Below are 21,774 nucleotides of genomic sequence, written 5' to 3'. Positions count from 1 at the left end.
GTTTTGTCCAGTGGGAATAATGATAGAGAGTAGATGCAGGGGGTTGTGGGGGATTTACATTTTGAATGCAACAACATAGGAAGATTACTTAGTAAACCACACCCTCAACATAAAGGAATAACACCATGACATTCATTTAATTGATGTTTACCTGTTTGAAATACTAGAAGGCTGCCTCTCTGTTTGTCAGAGTGTCTCACTGACGGGTGGTATGCAGTCCTCTTGGCCCTGAAGCCCCTCTGTAAGACATGTGTCATCTTGTTCTTTCTCCCTTTTCATTTTCTTCTGCTGTCGTCACCCTAAATATCCTTCGATAAAGTCCAAAAACTCTTTGTTAGCCGCCCAGACGCTACGTCAGCCACCTTGTGTGTGCGTCGGAGTGTTTCTGCATTTTCACATGCATGGGTGCATATGATCTTCTGTCCTTGCCTCATTGTTATGAAACCCACGGACAACTTTGGTTACATTTCACCAGGGGCACGTCAGGCTCTACTGATGCTCGTGGCTCAGAGATATGTCATTGTGCTGTCACCACAGACTCCTATTTGCATGAAAAAAGTAACATGAGGCTTTTTATTGCACTCAATAAACCACCTGAAGCAGATACGGCAAAGACACATCCATCTTTGCTGCAGTTTTCTCAGATAATATCTGTTGGGCTGATAAGCTGCTCTCTGTCACTTGAGGAGCTCCTGACTTTAATTTGTTTTGCTCTCGCCTCTCGTTCAACACCGGCTCTCCTTTTTCCTCTTTTCTCCTATCCTTTTTCATGTTTTTTTATCATTTCTTCCCGCCTTTCCCTTCTTTGTCTCGACCCGGTGTTAGATTTAATGTCCTGTCTCGATGCGAGCTATCTGTATTCACATGTGAGCGGTTAATAAAAGCCCATTAAACGTTACTGTTCCTTGCAGAGCGTGCATCGGGGCCAGGGACCCGTACTGTGGCTGGGACCTTTTATTGAAGAAGTGCACCACGCTGGAGGAGAGTGTCCGGATGAGCCAATGGGAGCAGAGCATCTCAAAATGTCCTGTGAGTATCCCTCTGTACAAACCTCGCTGTACCTCGTACTGCCTTTACTTTCTTTACTTTAAACCTTTTATAAAAAGCACCCTGGAGTTCAGCTCGATACTGAACTTAACTTTAAATAATTGGTTTGTAAAGGGAGCACTCAATCATTCACCTCTGACTACTCCCTCATTAGCAAAACGGCTCGTCCATTTATTTCAACGTACCACATTTGTGAGCAGTGTTAGGGGTGATTTAAGCCTGCATTTCACAGACATAATGTTCAGTTCTGTTGGTCTCCATGCCCTTTTATGTGGCTTCATGTTCAGAGGGATATTTGGCAGTCAGGCCACCGAGCTCCAGTGGCATCTGTCATCATAACTGTGGCAGAAACCTGGCTAACATCCTCACATGATTCCTGGAATACTGTAGGCTGCAACAGACATACAGTCATGCAGGCATTGTGCATTCACACACACACACACACACATCATTGTTTTGCCAGGTTACTATTGAATGCAATTGGACATTATAATTGCGCAGGTGGCTAAAACCCCTTTCTGAGAATATTTATATTGAAAACACAGTCATAATACATTCTGGAATTATGCTTATTCTGTCTCTTCTTATATATTTGATTTTACTTGCGAAGACATGACATTGAAAACGTTAAATGTTTATATAGACATGGATTTTATCTATTATTGTATATGGAGCATTATATGACTTATTGAGCATTAGAGGTGATAGGATGCGGATGTCTTCATCTTTAAGCTAAGCTAACTGTCCTTAAACTACTACTTTAAATGCATGATTTAAATAAACATAATATCCATATTTCCAGCATGCTTGATAGCCATCATTTTGGGAACTATTCACTTTCCTTTAAAATGTTATTTCTTTGCACACATCGGACTGCAAACTTTGAGTTTTTATAGAAATCAATGTTTTTATTAATAAGCAATATAGATGCTGGTACGTGGATTTCATTATGTTTGAACGTAAAGCACTTGAACAATGTTTGCCCGTCTCTGCTAAGCTAACTTTCTCTAAATGATTCCTTTAAATCCAGGATTTAATTAAAGATACTTTCCAGCCGCAGTGTAGCCACCCATTTCTTAGTTTTAAAGTATTGGTCACACACCACTGCCCACAGCAGTAATGCAATATGTATTTACTCACTTAACCTACCCAGATCCATTTAGCGCGAGCATGAATTAACTTTGGCAGTAATCACTTTGTATTCTGACGGAGATAAATGGCTTTACAATGGGGCTCGTGACCGAAATGAGAAAAGTGTCTGCTTGCAACAACTCGCTGCCAAGATGTGAAAACTGAAAAACAACACGTCGTCTTTTATCACAGTTAGTGTCTCACTCCCTATGAGTCCATTAACAGTTTCAAAAAAGGCTCATCTGGCTGCTTTCCTCCTGCAAAGTGGAAGTAGTGGAGCAGGAGGCCAGTCAGGTTTCACACTGAGGAGCGTTGTGTAGGAGATGAGCTTCTCAACGCCATCTGGCAATCTCACACGTCTATATGGAAACAAGCAGAAGTGAGTTGTTTTAGGGAAGTGTGAGTCACCCTTCTGTCTGTTTCCTCAATAAAATAGACATTTCCACTCAATTATTTGTTTGCACTTTGCTTAAAAGTCATTTCAATCAGCCCCCACTCTAAAAACATGATTTGACAGTATATAAAAATGTAAAAAAAGAGACAACTTTTTTTTTTATCGTCTTCTAGAAGTATTTTATTATTCTGCTTCTGTTGCCTTTTCATTTTGGTTTCCAGATTTTAATGAAAGAAATGACACGTGCTCTTCAGAAAGCGTGCATCTCATATTTATGGTCCATTTTATTTATAGTCTGAGCTGTAATTGATTGTTGAAAGCCCTACGATGTTGTTTCTCTCTTCCTAGTTGCTTTCTAGGCAGCCCACTGATGCAAATGCTGTCTGTCTACGCCAAGCGTCCTCCATTTAGACACACAGCGGAGTACAATTACCAAAAAGCGCGAACAGGCCCGACGCTTTGTCTGCTTCTGCCAGAGCAGCTGATGATCATGCTCTCTTTTCTCCGCGTGTGAAAGTGTTTTAAATCACCCTGAAATGCAGCAGCGACACGCCTCATATCATCTGAATCTCACGCCGGCGTGTTTTTGTGTTTAGCTCGCTCGCGCAGGACATCTCTCCTGTAATTCATGGATCCTGTAATACCGGAGCCTTCCCGTTTCATTCTGTTTTCCCTCAGATATCTATTTACACCGCCACTTTTATTTCCTCATATTTTGAATGTGTCCGTTCACAGCCTTCATTTGCCTTTGTGAATCTCTGTTTCTGAGTCTCATCATGTCCTCACACAATTTTCATATATCTTCCAGCTTCCACCTTTTTGCTTTTCGCATAACTGCACCATTCAGGATGTGCTGTAGAAGATGTAATGCTGTTATTTTTGCATCAGGAAAATGTATTTCTGTTTGTAGCCGTGGGCTCCCAGAGCGATGCATTCCTGAGAGCATCAGTCTAATGCAATGAGCCGTTTCTCAGAAAACCCATTACTTTCCAATGTTTTATTTCTGGCCCTTCTCGTTGCTAACAGGTCCGTAATGTGACGGTTGATGGAGGCTTTGGCGTCTGGTCAGGATGGTCCATGTGTAGCCATAACGATGGAGGAAGCGCAGGGTCCTGTTTGTGTCGAACCAGAGGCTGTAATAACCCGGCCCCTCAGTGCGGGGGTCAGCACTGCTATGGCATCAGCGTGGAGGTCGCCAACTGCTCCAGGTACGACTTGTTGAGATATGGATGAATTATTGAACTGGTTTTTAAAGGAACAGGCCCTAGACTCAACGTTTCAGGGGCCAATCTGGCCAAGATGTCACGCTTAAAGACTCGTACCGACCAGAAAGAGACTGAAAATGATATTAAAACACATTAAATGTCTACAAAGAGACACGTTCCAACCAGGAAGAGATTTAAAATGACCAAAATGAGACATCAAGAGACATAGAATGATTATAATGACTGTGAAAAAGTGTAAAACCACAAAAGAAATATTCAAAACGTCCACACAGAGATAGGATGCAACTACAAAAATGGGCAAAATAGACATAGAATAACTACAAAAAGATGAAAAAGCATTATAAAGTGACCAAAAACGACAATAAAGACACACAAAATGACCACAAATGAACAAAACAATGACAGACATGCATCATGATTAATACTATAGGATAAACAATTAAAGTTTATATCTGTTACGTTTATTTTTTTATTTATGTTAATCTGCAAAGTGTTGTTCCATCTCTCTCCTGTCTCATGTACCTCACATCAATCATTGAACTAATTTCCTGCTCCCTCACACCTACAGTACTCTGGAGAAGTTTGATGTATATTCAGTGTCAGTTATTTGGGGGTAAGAGGTGTTGATTGGATGCTGTTTTAACACTTCGTTATTGAACCAGAGATACAGTTAGCTGAGAAGCTGCTCTGAATTTACCATGAACTTAAACAACAGAACCAACATGTGAGTGGAGGATGAGGAGAAGCAAATCAGATTTATCAATTGTCTTTTTTTATCAATATAGTCTGAAAGTAGTGGCAGTGGCTTTTCCAATTAGACTCTTACAATTATTTCATTTAAATATCAGGAAAAAAGGGATTTCACTCAAAGTTAAACAAAGAAAACGCAGCTAATTGTCACAAGAAAACGTTTCAAAGAAATGCTTTTCTTTACTCATCTTTTAAACCAATAATTGCCTTCTTTGAGGTCAAAACACGTGTTTATTAATCCCTTAAAATCCCTAAAGTTGGCAAACATACTGCCTCATTTGCATATTCAAACGTAAAGTGGCAGAACACTTGTAAGGCAAAAAATATTGAGTTTAATTTCAGTGATGAACATGGGAGGTTTCACGGTGATATCTATTAGTTTAATATTGTACCCTATTTACTCAGAGGTGGGAAGTAGTGCAGTACAAATACTTCGTTACTGTACTTAAGTACATTTTTCTGGTATCAGTACTTTACTCCACTACTTATTACTTTGACTTCTTACATTTTGAACCCAAATACCTGTACTTTCTACTTCTTACATTTTGAACACAAATACCTGTACTTTCTACTTCTTACATGTTGAACACAAATACCTGTACTTTCTACTTCTCACATTTTGAACACAAATACCTGTACTTTCTACTTCTCACATTTTGAACACAAATACCTGTACTTTCTACTTCTTACATGTTGAACACAAATACCTGTACTTTCTACTTCTTACATGTTGAACACAAATACCTGTACTTTCTACTTCTTACATGTTGAACCCAAATACCTGTACTTTCTACTTCTTACATGTTGAACACAAATACCTGTACTTTCTACTTCTCACATTTTCCAAACAGGCTGGTTCCTTTAGTTTGAATGTGTGTTTGGTGGCGTGATCATTATTATTTAGAGTCATTGCGTGCCTATTGATTTGAACACGATCCGTGTATCCATCATTTCCTGGTCTTCTCTAAAGAAGAGGGACCAATGGAAACGTTGTCATGTTGCCGTTGTTCAGCATGGAAACATTCATTAGCTAACAATGACATTATTGTTCTATTAATATAAAGGGAGGTCAGGTACTCTTTAAAACAGCTGCTAGTTATGGGTACTTTTTACTGAAGTACATTTCAAAGTCTCTTTACTTTTACTTGAGTAAAGAAGTTTAGTCAGTACTTCTACTTTCACCAGAGTATTTTTAAACGCGAGTATCTGTACTTCTACTTGAGTAAAGGATGTGTGTACTTTTGCCATCTCTCTGTATTTACCTCTAATGTCTCGTTAATATCTATAAATTGCTCTGCGTCTCCATAGAAACGGGGCGTGGACCCCCTGGACTTCCTGGTCTCCGTGCAGCACCACCTGTGGGATCGGTTTCCAGGTCCGCCAGCGATCCTGCAGCAACCCCACCCCCCGCCACGGAGGACGAGTGTGTGTGGGCCAGAACCGCGAGGAGAGGTATTTCACACACACACACACACACACACACACACACACACACACACACACACACACACACACACACACTCTCTCTCTCTCTCTCTCTCTCTCTCTCTCTCTCTCTCTCTCTCTCTCTCTCTCTCTCTCTCTCTCTCTCTCTCTCTCTCTCTCTCTCTCTCTCTCTCACACACACACACACACACGACTTGGCCAAAGCAATTGTGTTTATGTGCATGTTATAAAAAGACGAAAGCAATTTTCTTGTGTAATTTCTTTGCAACCTGCAGTCATGACTTTCGCTGTGACTTTTTCTTAATTTTGTTAGTTTTTTTCACAACTTTGACAGCCAATTAAGGAGAGAGTGGGATAAGCCTGCGCTCGGGTAATTATCTGGCTTTCACACACAGGCCCAAGTCTGCGTTTCTGAAGCTTTTGCCGAACAGTAATCGCCTTTTAAAGATGCTGTTTGTTCAGTCTCTTAGCAACCTTCAAGGCCTGAAAGAAAATCTGTTTTACAAGGAGAAAGTCTGTGAGGAAACACAAAGAGACACTCAAAGAAACTCAGGCAGAGATGGTCAGAAGATGAGTTTCTTCATCTCAAACTTCATCTCAGTGTTTGCTAAAAAAACAGACTGAGGAACGCTGACATCTGTGGTGTCTGAAATTAAAGGTGGGGTAGGTCATTTTGGAGAAACCAGCTCGAGTGCACTAGAATTTGAAAATACACAGCCGGAAAGAATCTGCCACTTCCTTACAGAGCCCCTCCTCCAACACACACGAACGCGCACATGACCAATGAGGGCACGAGATAAGTTTGTGCACAGATGGAAGGCTGACAGGCAGGTAGGCCATCCAGTTATTTTAGCCGGGCCGGCTCAGATGATTGGTCGTGCTTTTTACAGCGCTACGGCTTCCACAGATGACATTTTTTTATGGATTTTTTGTCAAAGCACTTCAGATATTCATTGCTATCGGGATGTTAAGAGCATTCCATGGAATATAACAGAAAGTGTATCTCGAGCCGGTTTCTCAAACTTACCTACCCCACCTTTAAAGATACAATTAATTTATATCCAAATATAGACTGCTGTTAATGAATGAACTGAAGCATCCTCATCTGGGTAACCAAGTGAGGCATCCTGCTGATGCTTTCATCCCTCTCCTGCTGTTAACCAGAGGTGGGGGCAGAAAAAGTGCAAATAAATACAGTTCACAGTGCACAGGGAGGCAAGAGAGGAGAAATAAATTGTAGCCAAGGCAACAGAAACAGTATTGCGACGGATCAGTAATTGGAAACGGCCTTGGAGGATGAACCTTACATTACATGCTGTTGCTCTTTTCTCTGCACTTTTTCATTTGCTTTAACCTCACACACTTTCCTCTCTCTTGATGCTCCTTGTGGATGAAATATGTGGAGTAACCAGCACAGTGCAGATACTCAAAAAAGAAGAAAATATGCTGGTTGGCTCTTAAGACTGCGGGAGGCCAGGGGCACGTTTTGCCGCCTCCTTTAATCGCTTTTGTTTCATCTAGCCTTCACGCTGTCAATACTGATATGTTAAGATATTTGAAAAAACTTAGGAAAGTTAGGGGAAAGATGGTGTGTGTGTGTGTGTGTGTGTGTGTGTGTGTGTGTGTGTGTGTGTGTGTGTGTGTGTGTGTGTGTGTGTGTGTGTGTGTGTGTGTGTGTGTGTGTGTGTGTGTGTGTGTGTGTGTGTGTGTGTGTGTGTGTGTGTGTGTGTGTGTGTGTGTGTGTGTGTGTGTGTGTGTGTGTGTGTGTGTGTGTGTGTGTGTGTGTGTGTGTGTGACAGATGGACAGTAAGGCAGAGAGAAAGAGAAAATGTGCTAACAGATGAAATATGCTGTGTCAGCTTGACTCTGCCTGAGGGAGAAATGGATAGGGGATGCTAAAAAAAATGTGTGTGTGTTCAATATCCAGGTGTGTGAGGTATGTTTGTGACCAATATTGCAAAAAAGATGAAAACTTCTTCTTGAATTTTCTACGCTGTGTCCAAAAACTCCCGGCACATCTGTTGTTTATAGCTGCCCATGTGTGAAATAGGTCTTCTGTACGAGCTTAAATCCGCACAGCGTGAAAAGGACCGACTCTTCATCAGATCCTGAGCTCTCAGACATATCCTTAATGCCTTGAAACGCTTTTATGTGACGGTGCTCAGGTTTCCTCTCAGAGGTGTGAGGCGTCTGCAACAAGCCTCACTCTGTTCTTCACATGAAGCCCTGAGGAACCTGCTCGGATTAATGCACAGGACTTATGTTCAAACATGCATTTACATGGAATAACCCGGGCGTATAACAAGAATAACACTAGGCAAGGCAAGTTTGTTTAAAGTGGACCTATCATGCTATATTTAAATGATATATTGTAGGGCCATACCTATATAAGGTATATTTATACTTTTCTGTTTTCAAAATACCAAACAGATCATGCATTTTAGCCATGCCTCATTTCGCTCAATTTGCACTTTTTTTTGCTCTGCTCTGCAAGGGCTGATTCAGTGAGAACAGCACCACCTACAGGCCTGGCATATGTACTACAGCGTCTCCAGCGCTTTCGAACGGCAATGGCCGTGGCTGTCTCCTCCTGATTGGTGGAGTTGGCCCAATAGCCGTAGCGTCACCGTCCTGACGTCAGGACAGTGTTCAAATCTGGATCAGTTTTTATCAGATCAGTTGCAGCCCCTTTTTTAGAGATTTGGGTATGGAGGAAAATAGAGAGGGTTGTGTTTTCTGACACTTGGTGAGTTCCCTGGAACACCGGGGACACATATTCATGTATAAAAGACGTACAAAAGTGCATTTTGCATGATAGGTCCCCTTTAAGTTCAGCACATTTCATCAGCGCAGCAGTTCCAGGAGCGTTACAAAAGCACAAAGATAACATTTTAATACAATTTAAAACTGTCAAAAGGGCCATAAGAATACAAATTATAAATGCTAAAACATAACAGAAATGTAAGAATATAAGTAACATTGCAGTGTAAGGCAGTGGCGAACCGTGTCTATCACAACTGGACCTTCTGTAGACACACACACCCTCCCTCCCCCCCCCCGCCGGCGTTATAATGTCCGTCTTTTCACTGAATTGTCGTCTTGAAAAAGATACTCACAACAATTCCGCAACAACTTCATCTTTACCTGTTGCACTTGCCATTTCAACGTTAAAAACAATAAAACGGCATGAATTGCTTCGTCGCATTCATCTAGATCCTCTGTCTCGAGCCAGTGAACTAGCGGGCCTTCTAGAGTACCCTGGAACCGAGGGAAACTCTGAAAGAATACGCCCATTGGCTACAAATCAATATATGATTGGTTGATCAAACTGTCAATCCAAACGTACGCTCTCATTCAGTGCAACGGCCAGGGCATTCTATCAAGGATGTAGAATACCTTGTTGAAGGATATTCTACCCAGAACAACATCTGATTGGTTGCTTTTCTTTTCTAACACAAAACCACTGAAATGCTTAGTGCATGGACCGAGAAGGACAAACAAATCAATGTAACACACTGTAATATTACAGATCAATAACACTGATACCATTCTCATTTATTCATTTTATATACATTTTATTTATATAATTAAATCGATTTTTGGTTTGTTTTATCTGAGTGTTCCAGGGTATTCTCTGAATACCTTGAAGGCCCTGACGGTTCGCCACTGGTGTAAGGTGTGAATAGATGTTACTGTTGTTCTATTCAATGCTATGGTTCATAAATAATTTGCTAAACTCTAAAAGTCAGACCATGATTTGTTCTTAATGCTTTTACCAAAGTAAGTTAAAACGTGTCTGAATTGTATTTAACAGCCACATTAGGATCATTCTCTTAAATGTATAAAGAAATAAGGAATTGGAGTTCATTCAAAGGCGCCGACTCGAACACAATTTTACTCAGTTCCTAACACTTCAACAGCTTCCGTAAGCGCCCTATTATTATTATTTTAAGATAAAGCAAATGTTTTGAAAGCGGCCGTGCACGACAGCGCTGTGGGCTTAAATCTGGCAGCTTAATGCCTTCATTTGTGAACCTTCTGTTGGCTTTTCCCTCAGCATCGTCCACTCTGCTGACTCAGCCTGAAGCGAGTAATTAGGAGCGTTTTAGTCTCATCAGCTCCGTGTGTCTTTAGTGTCAACTTAAAACGGATAAGGAGGAGAAAATGTGTGATTAAAATGTGTGTGATGATGATTTGGAAATCCGCTTCACATTGATCGCAGCAGTTTTCATTGTGCTGTGTTGTGGTGCAACTAGGGTATTTGGTGCGTGTGTGTGTGTGTGTGTGTGTGTTTGTTTTGCTCAGGCTTATGCAAGATTGTAATCCACACACTCTTACTTCTCCACACTCCTCTTTCCCCGCTGTATTATCCCACTACTAGCTTGCAGCTTAGTGAAAGTGGGAAAAGAACACGCGGCTCTGAGGGTTTTTACACCCAGGGTAAACAGCATGTAGCTTTTTCATTTTTGTCATGAACAATAGCAGAGTATTTGGGAGCAGAACAATGGAAATACCCCGCCTGAGCCTCTGGAGGAAGGGTGTAAAGTTTAAGCTACTTGAGCACGAGAAGACTCCAAAGACTCTCATGTGCCAAAACACAACAAAACAGCAATAAAAGCAATTTTATAGTATGCGTAGAAGTTGTAAAATAAATGATATGGCTCTAATAAGGCTGGCAATCCTCTGTCGTTATTGTCTAAGGAGGACTGAGTAATTAAGTATTTTAGATTTCGCAGTAACCCTGTCTTGTAAAACTATGTAATTAGAGATGATGCATGCATCTGCGTGGCTTTTTTAATAGGCTGCATCGATGAATTATGCAATATGCATATGCACATTCATTAACATTTGGAATGGGGTTTTCTTAGATGTACTTTTTATGCCACAGTGGTCATTATGCTGGGCACAGAAAACACCACAGGCTGGTTCATGTGCAGGACTCAGTCAGATGTTCAGCGAGGCCACATCAAACAGATATGTTGAGGTTTTTTTTAGGAGTAAAGTTTACATGCCTTTGCAGACATCCTTGTCTCGTGGTATGAACTCTTTGTAGCTATTTGCAGTCCGAGGCAGGCTTTCAAACGTGTGGTGACGTCTGCAGTGCCCTTCACATTTCATTTGAGTTCTCTGTAGGATAAAGTAGCTGTTTCCCAGAGAGCACTGAGATCCAGTTATACAAACATGAAGTCAAATATGGCACTGAAACGTATGTTATGGCAACTCATCTCAGCTGTTTTGTAACTAAAATACACAAATAATAACTTAAAGATTCACTTTTTTCCATTTTTTTTATAATAACAATGGATGAAAACAGATACCAGTTTATCTTATACACTTAACCACCATATTTAGCACGTATATCCAGGTTTTTAACCAAGGAAAACCCGTCAAAAATAGCTGATATATTATGTTCCCATTGCCAAATGATCAGTATGCCTTTCTGTTTTTGTTTCTGAAGTTGACGTTTTCATTAAGGCAGTGTTTGTAATCAGTGGATTGGTTTTGTTGGTTAGTTATTTTTTTATATCTGTTTATTATTCAGTCTTTCTTTTTGAAACTCCAAACAAGAATTGGTGATTGTTGAAACAAGTCTAAAAAAAAACACAGATTTGAATCAGAGTTTGAATGGAGTGTGTTTTGTGATTATCAGTGAGGTACACTTGCTGTTTCTATTAATGGAGGCTGGTGGCTTTGGGGAGATGATATTGATTGTATGTTTCGTACATTAATATATTAATATAATTGTATAAATCCCTGTAGATGTTGATGATATGTTAAATTCAACGTGTCGCCAATTATAACCTTTCCCACTTACTTATTCATGCATTTTTCTTGCACCATTTTGTCCCTTGCACTATTTCCCCTCCTTTTTTTGACCTTCAGTATATTGTATGTTGTACTTTTGGAAGAGCCTGGGACTTAATCATTTAATTGTAAACAGCTAAGTTGTAGCTATTGTATATGGCAATAAAGCTTTAGAATTTGAAGACATAAGTCACATGTTAGTGGGTTTTTTCCAGCGGGAGAAGGGGCTTTTTTTAAACAAAGTTCCATAATGATAGTTTCTCCTCCTCCCCCTCCTTCAGGTACTGTAACGAACACCTGCCCTGCCCCACCCATGTCTACTGGTCGGCCTGGTCTGCGTGGGACCGCTGCACCCAGCCCTGCGGCGGAGGCATCCAATCACGTCGCAGGATCTGTGAGAACGGAGACGAGTGTCCCGGGTGTGGTCAGGTATGTCACGAAAACCCACAAAAAAACCCTCACACGCACCCAATCTCATCCGTCACCCTCCCTCATTGTTCAGGAACTCAGCCGCAGACATTTGATGCGACGAGCGCTGATGAAATGCAACATCTAACACGACCAAATCCCCCGGCTATATTTACTCAGTGGCAGCAGCCATCAGATTTATTATTACCGAGACATATTTAATGCCACACACACAGTAATCACTCACATATGAATAGGCTTATTTCTGCACAAAAGCTGCCTGGATGATGCAAGGAAGTGTTGAAATACGAGCGCTCTTCTTCATGACAGAATGATGTGATGCCCGGGTTATTTCTGGTGCTATTTCCACACACATACTCATCTGCAATCCTGGTAAAAAATATAGCGAGAATGAACCTGATAGCTGCTTCTTTTCTTGTGTCTCTCTCTGAAAAAGGATTAAGGAATATGGGTCAGAGTCTTGTGGATGCACAGATCCCTTGTTGGTTTGTCTGCGGTCCTTCTTCACAATTTCTGGCAGAAGATTAGATTTCTGGATGCTGTAAAGAAAACAGATGATCCTTAATCCTGGCTGTTTTAATTGTGTGGTTCAGATGTAAGGCCTTTACCCCAGAATACATCCAATACATGGGTAGATAACTGCATTTTCAGAAAGATATATTCCTTAATATCGCAGTATGCATCCGTAGAAAACCCAAATACACGGCTGATGGGAAATCAACATTAATAAATACATATGTAGGCCTTAGAAAATACTTATAGCAAGCCCTTCATCAATGTAAACATGCATACATTACATTCATTAGGTCCTTATAAATAGATCCTATAGGCCCTGAGCACTCAAATGTGCCTATGTTTTATTTGTAGATGAGCCTTACATAACATATACAATAACTTGATATAATATATTCAGCACCATCCACAATACTAAATACAATATATACATTTATAAGATGTCAAATCATGCAATTTGTTCGAAATAATTCAGTTAAATGCTGAAAAAGTATTCAAAGAACATATTTATTTACATTTAGCTAAGATATTGCCTCCCACAGGTTGTGTAATGGATCATTGTGAAGCTAAATAACACACCGCCTGCTTTATGGAACATCCCACACATGGCCTTGCAACCTCAGGAGGATATATACTATCTGATAATTACCCACGACACATTAGTAGCCGCTGAGCACCCAAATAAAAAGACTATCCTCCCATTAGGTAGCAATGTAACAGTCGTACCTATCATCTGCTCCTCACACACACACACACACACACACACACACACACACACATCAGATGGCAGCTGTCGTATTTCTGTCATTGCGCCGCGACCATTTTCCTCACAGAGGCATCCTGGGAATGCGTCCTGGATTCAGAAAAGGAAACTGATGACGAGCACGAGGGAATCTCAGAGGCTCGTCTCCAAAAGGGAACGTCTGTCTTTGGCTGCCAGGGTATTTCTGATGTGTGAGGAGGAGAGAGACTCAGCGAGCACCAGATAGTTTTTACTGGTGTTTAGTGGGAGTTTGATTACAGACAGTTACATTCACTTACTTTTTTTGTTTAGCTTTGTTTCTTCGTCTAGCTCTTGTCCTCCTTCACTGAGACATGGACTTAATTGGGGCCACCAGAGTTGTAATTACATGCAGAAACCTTCCATTTTTTTTGGAGAGCACTTTATTTGGACAGCTTTGGCTAACTTGTATTAAAGCTGCACACATACTCCCATCAAAGACACATTTGCTGCCTTTTGATATAGTTGATTTAACTCTGATAAGGTGTTAATTGCACAGTGTTTAACAATTGCTTCTGTGCACTTAAAGTCCTTTAGATGTAAAGATCAAGTGTAGAAACCACCTGTCTCTGCCCATTATAAATAGATATGTTAATTAATTTGAACACTTGAAGAGGAAGGAATGTGTGGATACGTCCTTTTAGATTCATCAAAGATCGGTATTCCCAAAAAAGTGTGATGGAGTTGTTTTTTTAGCCGTCTGTCTTCTCTTCCCCCGGACAGATCCATGTTTAATTAAACAGAAGGAGACCACACACACACACACACACACACACACACACACACACACACACACACACACACACACACACACACACACACACACACACACACACACACACACACACACACACACACACACATAAATATACAGGTTGCAGCTTCTGTCATCACAGCAACTTTTTTAGATCAGACCCCCCCACTGAGAGCTGGCGAGATGCACGCTGTCTGACGTGGGAGTGTGTGTGTGTGTGTGTGTGTGTGTGTGTGTGTGTGTGTGTGTGTGTGTGTGTGTGTGTGTGTGTGTGTGTGTGTGTGTGTGCGTGTGCGTGTCTTTCAGGATTAGTATCTCTGCAGCCACCTGTGATCAGATCCCGGAGTTTGGCAGACATTAATTGTCGGCAATAAGCGAAACATCTGCTTGGTGTTTTTTTTTAGAGGGATGTCAAGCAGAGAAAATACGAACTTTTAGAACTTATTTTGTATCTCAGATGGATTCAAGTCAACACTTTCCGACATGCTGTTAGGTGAATCAGTGAGCAAAATATCCTCTCAGGTTTTTGGATTCTTTATTGATCCCTGAAGCAAAATCTACCCAGCTTATATTCCCCCCCCCCCCCCCCCCCCCCCCCCCCCCCCCCCACCCCCCCCCCCCCGAGCTCTCAGCAGAGAAACGTAAAGAATAGCTCAAGTGGAGCTTGTAGGGATTCAGGTCAAGGACAATGTGACGATTTATAAAAGAAAACATACTTTTTAGTGCTTGTGCGCATACATCTGGAGTGCTAACTAAAGCTAAAAGTGTCCCAGACATCTATAAGGAGAATGACGTTTATTTTTATAGCACATTTCACCACAAGGCAATTGCAAGGCATCAGAAACACATTATCAACAGCCATTAAAAAGCCAGTAGAATACAAATGAAACAAGCTAACATTAAATGAGAAAAGTAAACAAGAATACAAAGCAATTTTAGATATGAAAAGCCATTTGATTTAATATAAGGCAGTGGAAAAAAGAGCTTATATTCAAACAGAAAACCCAAATACAACTAGTAACCTTAAAGTTTGGATTATATCTTCAAACAAAAGTGTCTCTAACACTCACTGTGCAACCCTGATTCCTTAAAAGCAAAAACGCTGCATGATCTAGTTGCTTTATTCGCATTAAACCTGCCCTCCCTTTGCCCTTTGTGTCATTGGCCTGAGCCTCAGCAGTCTTATTTATCATCATGCTGGTATTTGGTCCTGAGGGGCTCTCCGCCTCATTTTGCTGATGCAAAAGGCCACACGACTGCAACTTCATCAGCACCTCCTCCTCTCTCCCGTTTCACTGTATCTGCATTACAGGTCTGACTCCCACAGGAGACACAAATCTGAGCTGGAAATAAACAAGCCAGGCTCTGGTGGCCCGGCGGGGAAGAACTGAACCACCATGCAGCGTTCACTCCTCTGCTAGACAATTGTTAGAAAAATATCCCTGGTCCCCGGCTTGAGCTTCAATCTCAGGATCCATGTATCTCTGATCCTCTCCAGAATGGAAGTAGTCATCACATACAGAGCATCAACTAGTTCCTGAACAGTGTCCTTCACATGCTGATATCCAAGAGAGGGAGTTACACAGTCACAAGATGGAGGAATAGAAAGCAGTATTCAATGTTTAGTTCAGATTAGCTCCACGTCAGAAATGATCATGCTTGTCATGTGTCTATCTCCATAGAGGCTGAATCATCATGTTGGTTTAATCAAATTGGAAGTTGCACCAAATGATTTGATGTAATTCAGAGGCAATTAGCCGACATAAAAGGCCTCAAATTGGAAGCACTGTCTGGGCCGTCCTTTTCACTCAATTCAGCCATATGTAGATCTCGCCTTTCACCAAGGCCTCGCGAAGTCGGGGATCTTGGGCTTGAAAAGGTTGGTCACCACTGCTTTAGATGTTCGGAAAGTGGAACTCAAAGTATTTTTCCTACCATCAATGAAGCCGTGAGTCTATTTTCATGGAATGTTAAAGAGATTATTAATGTGAAATATGTATTTAGTAGTTAAGTGTAAAGTTGCTAAATAGATTAATATATCATTGAAACCCACATGCTTGTTTTTAAGGCTGCCTGAGGAGTTCATTTGAAAATAATTATTATTCAAGAGCAGAAATGGTTGAGAGGAAGAAATACATCCAATAGCTTTTTATTAATAATGGCTCTACTGTCAGCTTAGTTATCAGCAGAGAGGACTCATTGCTGACCTTTAAAGCAGAGATGAAACTCCCACAGACTTGTCTAATGAACATAATGCCTCACGGTTAACATATTTTATCGATTTCAAAGAAAATAAAACGTCTACCAGATCCTGTAGAGTTGGTTATATGCTGAGAATAAAGCCATCAAAAACATGTTGTAAGCCTCAAAACGTACATCTTTTGTGAAAAATGCCAAATCTAGATCTTTTGTCAATTGGTTCAGGTGTACACTTCACTTTATGAAATTAAATATATTCAAATTAATCTCATGTTCTGCATTCTCAGGGTCTGCCTACACAGGTTTAGAGACATGAATCTACCTACACAGGATCGTTCTAGCTTAATACTTCGAGCCCAAACTCCACACTCCACCTTATTGTGTTTTTTCCAATTTTATTAAACGACGCATTTCTCCTGACTCAGCTGCAGATTCTTCGATATCCTGCGACTTGACATTCACTCCATTCAGTTTAACAGCATTAGATGAAAGAAGACTTGCTTCGGGGGCTTCAAGCTGATATCCTTCACTGTGTTATTTCCTTTTTTATTCACTAGAGTACATCAAATATCCCTCACATCCGAGGATCAGAAAAGGAGCATTATACCCGGCTGAACCGCACATCTTGACTCTTGCCTCTCGGAGTTAAATAAGTCAAATATGGGCCATGCAGAGCTGACGATGCACAGAGCCTCTTAATGACACACAGAGCTGTTCTGCCAGTCCGAAGCCAGACTGCCAAATGAAAGTTAAGTACCCGGCGTGTGTGTAGGCAGAGCGACGTGCGAACACAAGTGTGTGTGTGTGTATTTTCCAGTGTTACAGACAGTGTGTGTGCAGCCAGTAGAGCTGCTCATGGCCGACAGCGGGCTTCATTACGGAGTCAGACACCAGAGTCAGAGTTTGACAGAGTGAGTTTCGGTCGGCCATGCTAATTGTGGATGTGTCATGGAGACTTGAGGAACATTCGGTCTCCGTCTGCGTTGAGTCAAACGCCAAAGACGAAAGACAGGAGTGGATTAGTCACTTTCATATCTCACATCTGAACCATTTACTTAAACATTAGGGTGTACGAGTGTGTAGTCATCCTCGGATACACACATGCCTTCCTCTCACAGTCCAGGAAGAAATATAATGAGTGTAATGATGGTCGAAGGCTGCAGAAGCACGACTCCTTATTATTCACCTCCCACAGCTAGACGCACACACAAAGAGACTTTTGTACACACACACACACACACACACACTCTTCCTTCCACACACACATATTTCACCCTCCACTCCACATTCTCCCGTAAAAATACGAAGAGCTGAGGGCTCATACTTCCCCTCAACTCAGACACTATCATGCCTCTCTCTCTCTTTTTTATTTTTTATTTTTCTACACTCTCCTCTCCTCTCTCTTGTATCCCCTCGGCCTTTAACACCTAGAAAAATGAGCCGAAAGGTCTGTGGATGGAGACAGAATGAGATAGGAGCCGCCTGAATCCACAACTCAACCATGCATAAACTTATAAACATGCACGCGTTTCACACACACACACACACACACACACACACACACACACACGAAAGTCAGTTCCAGAGTGCCAGTTAAGTCAAACTTGTGCTCCACAGACCGTCACTTTGCCTGCTGTGTGTGTGTGTGTGTGTGTGTGTGTGTGTGTGTGTGTGTGTGTGTGTGTGTGTGTGTGTGTGTGTGTGTGTGTGTGTGTGTGTGTGTGTGTGTGTGTGTGTGTGTGTGTGTGTGTGTGTGTGTGTGAGGCAGTAAAGATGCTATCTCCCTGAGCTCCGTCCACAAACACATTAGCGAGCTCTCGTCTCTGAGCACAGCATAAAATCGCCGCGCTCTCCATTTACCCATAACGCATTTCACTCCTCTCTCTCTCTGGGTGGGTACGAGTCGAAATCAGCGGACTAATTGAATTCAATTTTGTGTTCCACATGCCACTTGTCACATCCGGCTGCTTTCCGCCATGTTCTCACTTTCGGTTAATTTCCCTGAAATTGAAATGTGAGCGTAGAACGTGGTTAAAGCTTTCTGTTGTTTCCTCGTTGTTTTACTAACCATATAAACTGGGAAAGGAGAGATTTAAATAGCTTCTTTTCTGCCCCAACAGTGAATCAAAGTTCAATTTGAATACAGCACGCCTCCTTTGGTTTGTTAAGAGTCACATTAACATGGCCGACATGTAATATATGCCCAGGCTGACCTATTCACTGCTCCGGATCACTGGGTGTCATTTTAATGCATTATTTTTGTCCCTGTGTGTGTTGGGTTTATGTGTTTTTATGGACAGCACTATTGATGTTTATTTCACATCGTCTGGCCTTTTTTTTAATGCATTATTCAACACGCGTTATCAAAATTGCCACTCATAAAAGGAAAGGGGACTGTTTTGGTTATAATGCCAGATTTTGTATTCTCCTGCGTACCCACTCCAAGATGCTCTTTTATTGCTAGAAAAGACAATAAGCACTGTCCTTCAACGTTTGTTATTGGATTGAAATAGTCCACAGCAGGGGTCTTCAACCTTCTTTTGTTTATATCGTGGACCCCAAGGTGGTACTGCGGAGATAGTGGAGACCAACAGCTTGTCTTTATGGCTCTACGTCAAACTCTCACGTCCAAGTTTAATCCCTCTTCCCTTCAAAAATAATAAACCAGTCCCAATTTCCAATGTCAAAGAACATTCAGTTGAACAAAGAGCAGGTGCCCTTGCAAATGGAAAACCATTGATGGCTGAAATCTTGAAAGGAAATTGAAATGTGTGAAAGGTTTGTCGATTTGTATTGAAGTGGAGGCGCTTGGATTGTCTTACAAGGTTGTTCCTGTGCTTTTTATATTAGTTCCATCAGTAGGACATATTTTACACTCAACCATTACACTGACTGACAACCAGAGGTGGTAGAAGTACTCAGATCTTGTACTTGTGTAAAAGTACTCAGATCTTGTACTTGAGTAAAAGTAGAAGTACTCAGATCTTGTACCTGAGTAAAAGTAGAAGAACTCATATCTTGTACTTGAGTAATAGTAGAAGTACTCAGATCTTGTACTTGAGTAAAAGTAGAAGAACTCAGATCTTGTACCTGAGTAAAAGTAGAAGTACTCAGATATTGTACTTCAGTAAAAGTAGAAGAACTCAGATCTTGTACCTGAGTAAAAGTAGAAGTACTCAGATATTGTACTTCAGTAAAAGTAGAAGAACTCAGATCTTGTACCTGAGTAAAAGTAGAAGTACTCAGATATTGTACTTCAGTAAAAGTAGAAGAACTCAGATCTTGTACCTGAGTAAAAGTAGAAGTACTCAGATCTTGTACTTGAGTAATAGTAGAAGTACTCAGATCTTGTACCTGAGTAAAAGTAGAAGTACTCAGATCTTGTACCTGAGTAAAAGTAGAAGAACTCAGATCTTGTACTTGAGTAATAGTACTCAGATCTTGTACTTGTGTAAAAGTAGAAGTACTCAGATCTTGTACCTGAGTAAAAGTAGAAGTACTCAGATCTTGTACCTGAGTAAAAGTAGAAGTACCCAGATCTTGTACCTGAGTAAAAGTACTCAGATCTTGTACTTGTGTAAAAGTAGAAGTACTCAGATCTTGTACCTGAGTAAAAGTACTCAGATCTTGTACTTGTGTAAAAGTAGAAGTACTCAGATCTTGTACCTGAGTAAAAGTACTCAGATATTGTACTTGTGTAAAAGTAGAAGTACTCAGATCTTGTACCTGAGTAAAAGTAGAAGTACTCAGATATTGTACTTGAGTAAAAGTACTCAGATCTTGTACTTGAGTATAAGTAGAAGTACCAGAGTGTAGGAATACTCTGTTACAAGTAATATCCTGCAATCAAAATGTTACTCAAGTAAAAGTACAAAAGTATTGGCATCAAAATATACTTAAAGTACCAAAAGTAAAAGTACTCGTTATGCAGATTGGACATTCAGAATCATGCAGTATATCGCTTTATTACAGTACCTGAGTAAATGTACTTAGTTACTTTCCACCACTGCTGACAGCTTTACTTTAAGCTGCATATAGTCGAGGTGGAAGTCTTTGGAGACCTTGAATGAGGTTTAGCTTTAAAGCCAGTAATTATCTCCTTAGCCCCTTTGCATCGGCAATAATCCTCAGAGAGAGTAGGAGGAAACTCTTACCAGACAAGCCTCATTAAATATTTACTGTGTTTGGCCACTATCAACACCTCAAACAACAAACACCCTCAGATCGTTTTTACCCACACTTGCATTCACGCCATGTGTTGGCTTTTTTCCTTTCCTGTCGCTGTAGGCTGCGGCGAGACGCTGAGCCGGACGTTTTCCCCGCTTCCTCTTTGTTATTGGCTCATAATCAGGGTTTTGTGGCTGCGTGATGATGTTAAATATTAATGTGTGGAGATGATTACTGCGCTGGATGGAGAGAGGCAGGAAGTGTGGTGGCGGTGACACAGTCATTCATCACGGGACTCTAACAGAATCTAAATCCTCCCTGTGTTTTTAACCTTGGCACCCTGGGGGGGGGGGAAGGGGGGGAAGGGAGAGGAAGCAGAGGCACAGAGGCAAACAGAAAGTGAGTTATCAACAGGGTGTGATGAAGAGGGCGAGGAAATATAAAGATCAGAGGCTGGGAAGAGAGACCGAGAGGCAGAATGGTGAAAAATAGCCCAGCATACTGGATGTACCGTTGACCTGTCATCCCATGTGACAGGCTGACGGATGTGCAGAAAGAAACCCTTATCTTATTGTGTCGAGGTCTGGCAGTCACTCAAGACCTATTCAGCATAAATAAACAGTTTCTACGGTTTCATTTGTTCTCCACCTTCTTTATTTATTCAGCCGGGCACAAAAAGGGGTCTTGAACTATTATCCCCCTGAATTGCATCATCATATACAGCACCACAGAAGAAGAAGATCTTTTTATGTTCCAGAGTAGCAGAGGAAAGATATACACTGATGGCTCTCCTGAATGAGACTCACATATCATCCTGTTGGAGCGGCCGCGCGGTGTTTCTCATTTTTACTGCCTGCTCGGAGCCAGGCGCAGGGAGGAGAAGGAGATGCCGCTATTTTACTCTTTTACTATTAACTTCTCTATCGCTTCTTTATCACTTTCCTCTCCCTGAATTAAACGGGATTATTGGAATGTTAGGGCTGCACCATTTGGATATAAAAATTATTTTAACTGATATTAGTATCGCAATATGCATCGAGGTATTGATCATGTTTTGTCACGATTATTCTTATTATCATTAAAAGATTTGTCAAAATGACCTTGATGTGACGTCTCAAAGAGGATTTGGACC

At 41.1% G+C, this 21,774-nt stretch overlaps 1 protein-coding gene across 1 annotated transcript in view; it reads left to right on the top strand.

Moving 5' to 3' along the window:
* sema5a (sema domain, seven thrombospondin repeats (type 1 and type 1-like), transmembrane domain (TM) and short cytoplasmic domain, (semaphorin) 5A) overlaps positions 1–21,774 on the top strand; it is a 151,765-nt gene that overhangs the window by 95,073 nt on the left and 34,918 nt on the right. Inside the window, 4 exon segments of the mRNA XM_034132482.1 lie at positions 912–1,029; positions 3,599–3,780; positions 5,857–6,000; positions 12,081–12,228. Coding sequence (XP_033988373.1) covers positions 912–1,029; positions 3,599–3,780; positions 5,857–6,000; positions 12,081–12,228 — 592 coding nt within the window.

This window comes from Trematomus bernacchii, unplaced genomic scaffold (assembly GCF_902827165.1).
Source record: "Trematomus bernacchii unplaced genomic scaffold, fTreBer1.1, whole genome shotgun sequence".
Taxonomy (NCBI): domain Eukaryota; kingdom Metazoa; phylum Chordata; class Actinopteri; order Perciformes; family Nototheniidae; genus Trematomus; species Trematomus bernacchii.
The sequence above is the reverse complement of the archived record's forward strand: the minus strand, read 5'-3'. Positions and strand labels throughout refer to the sequence as shown.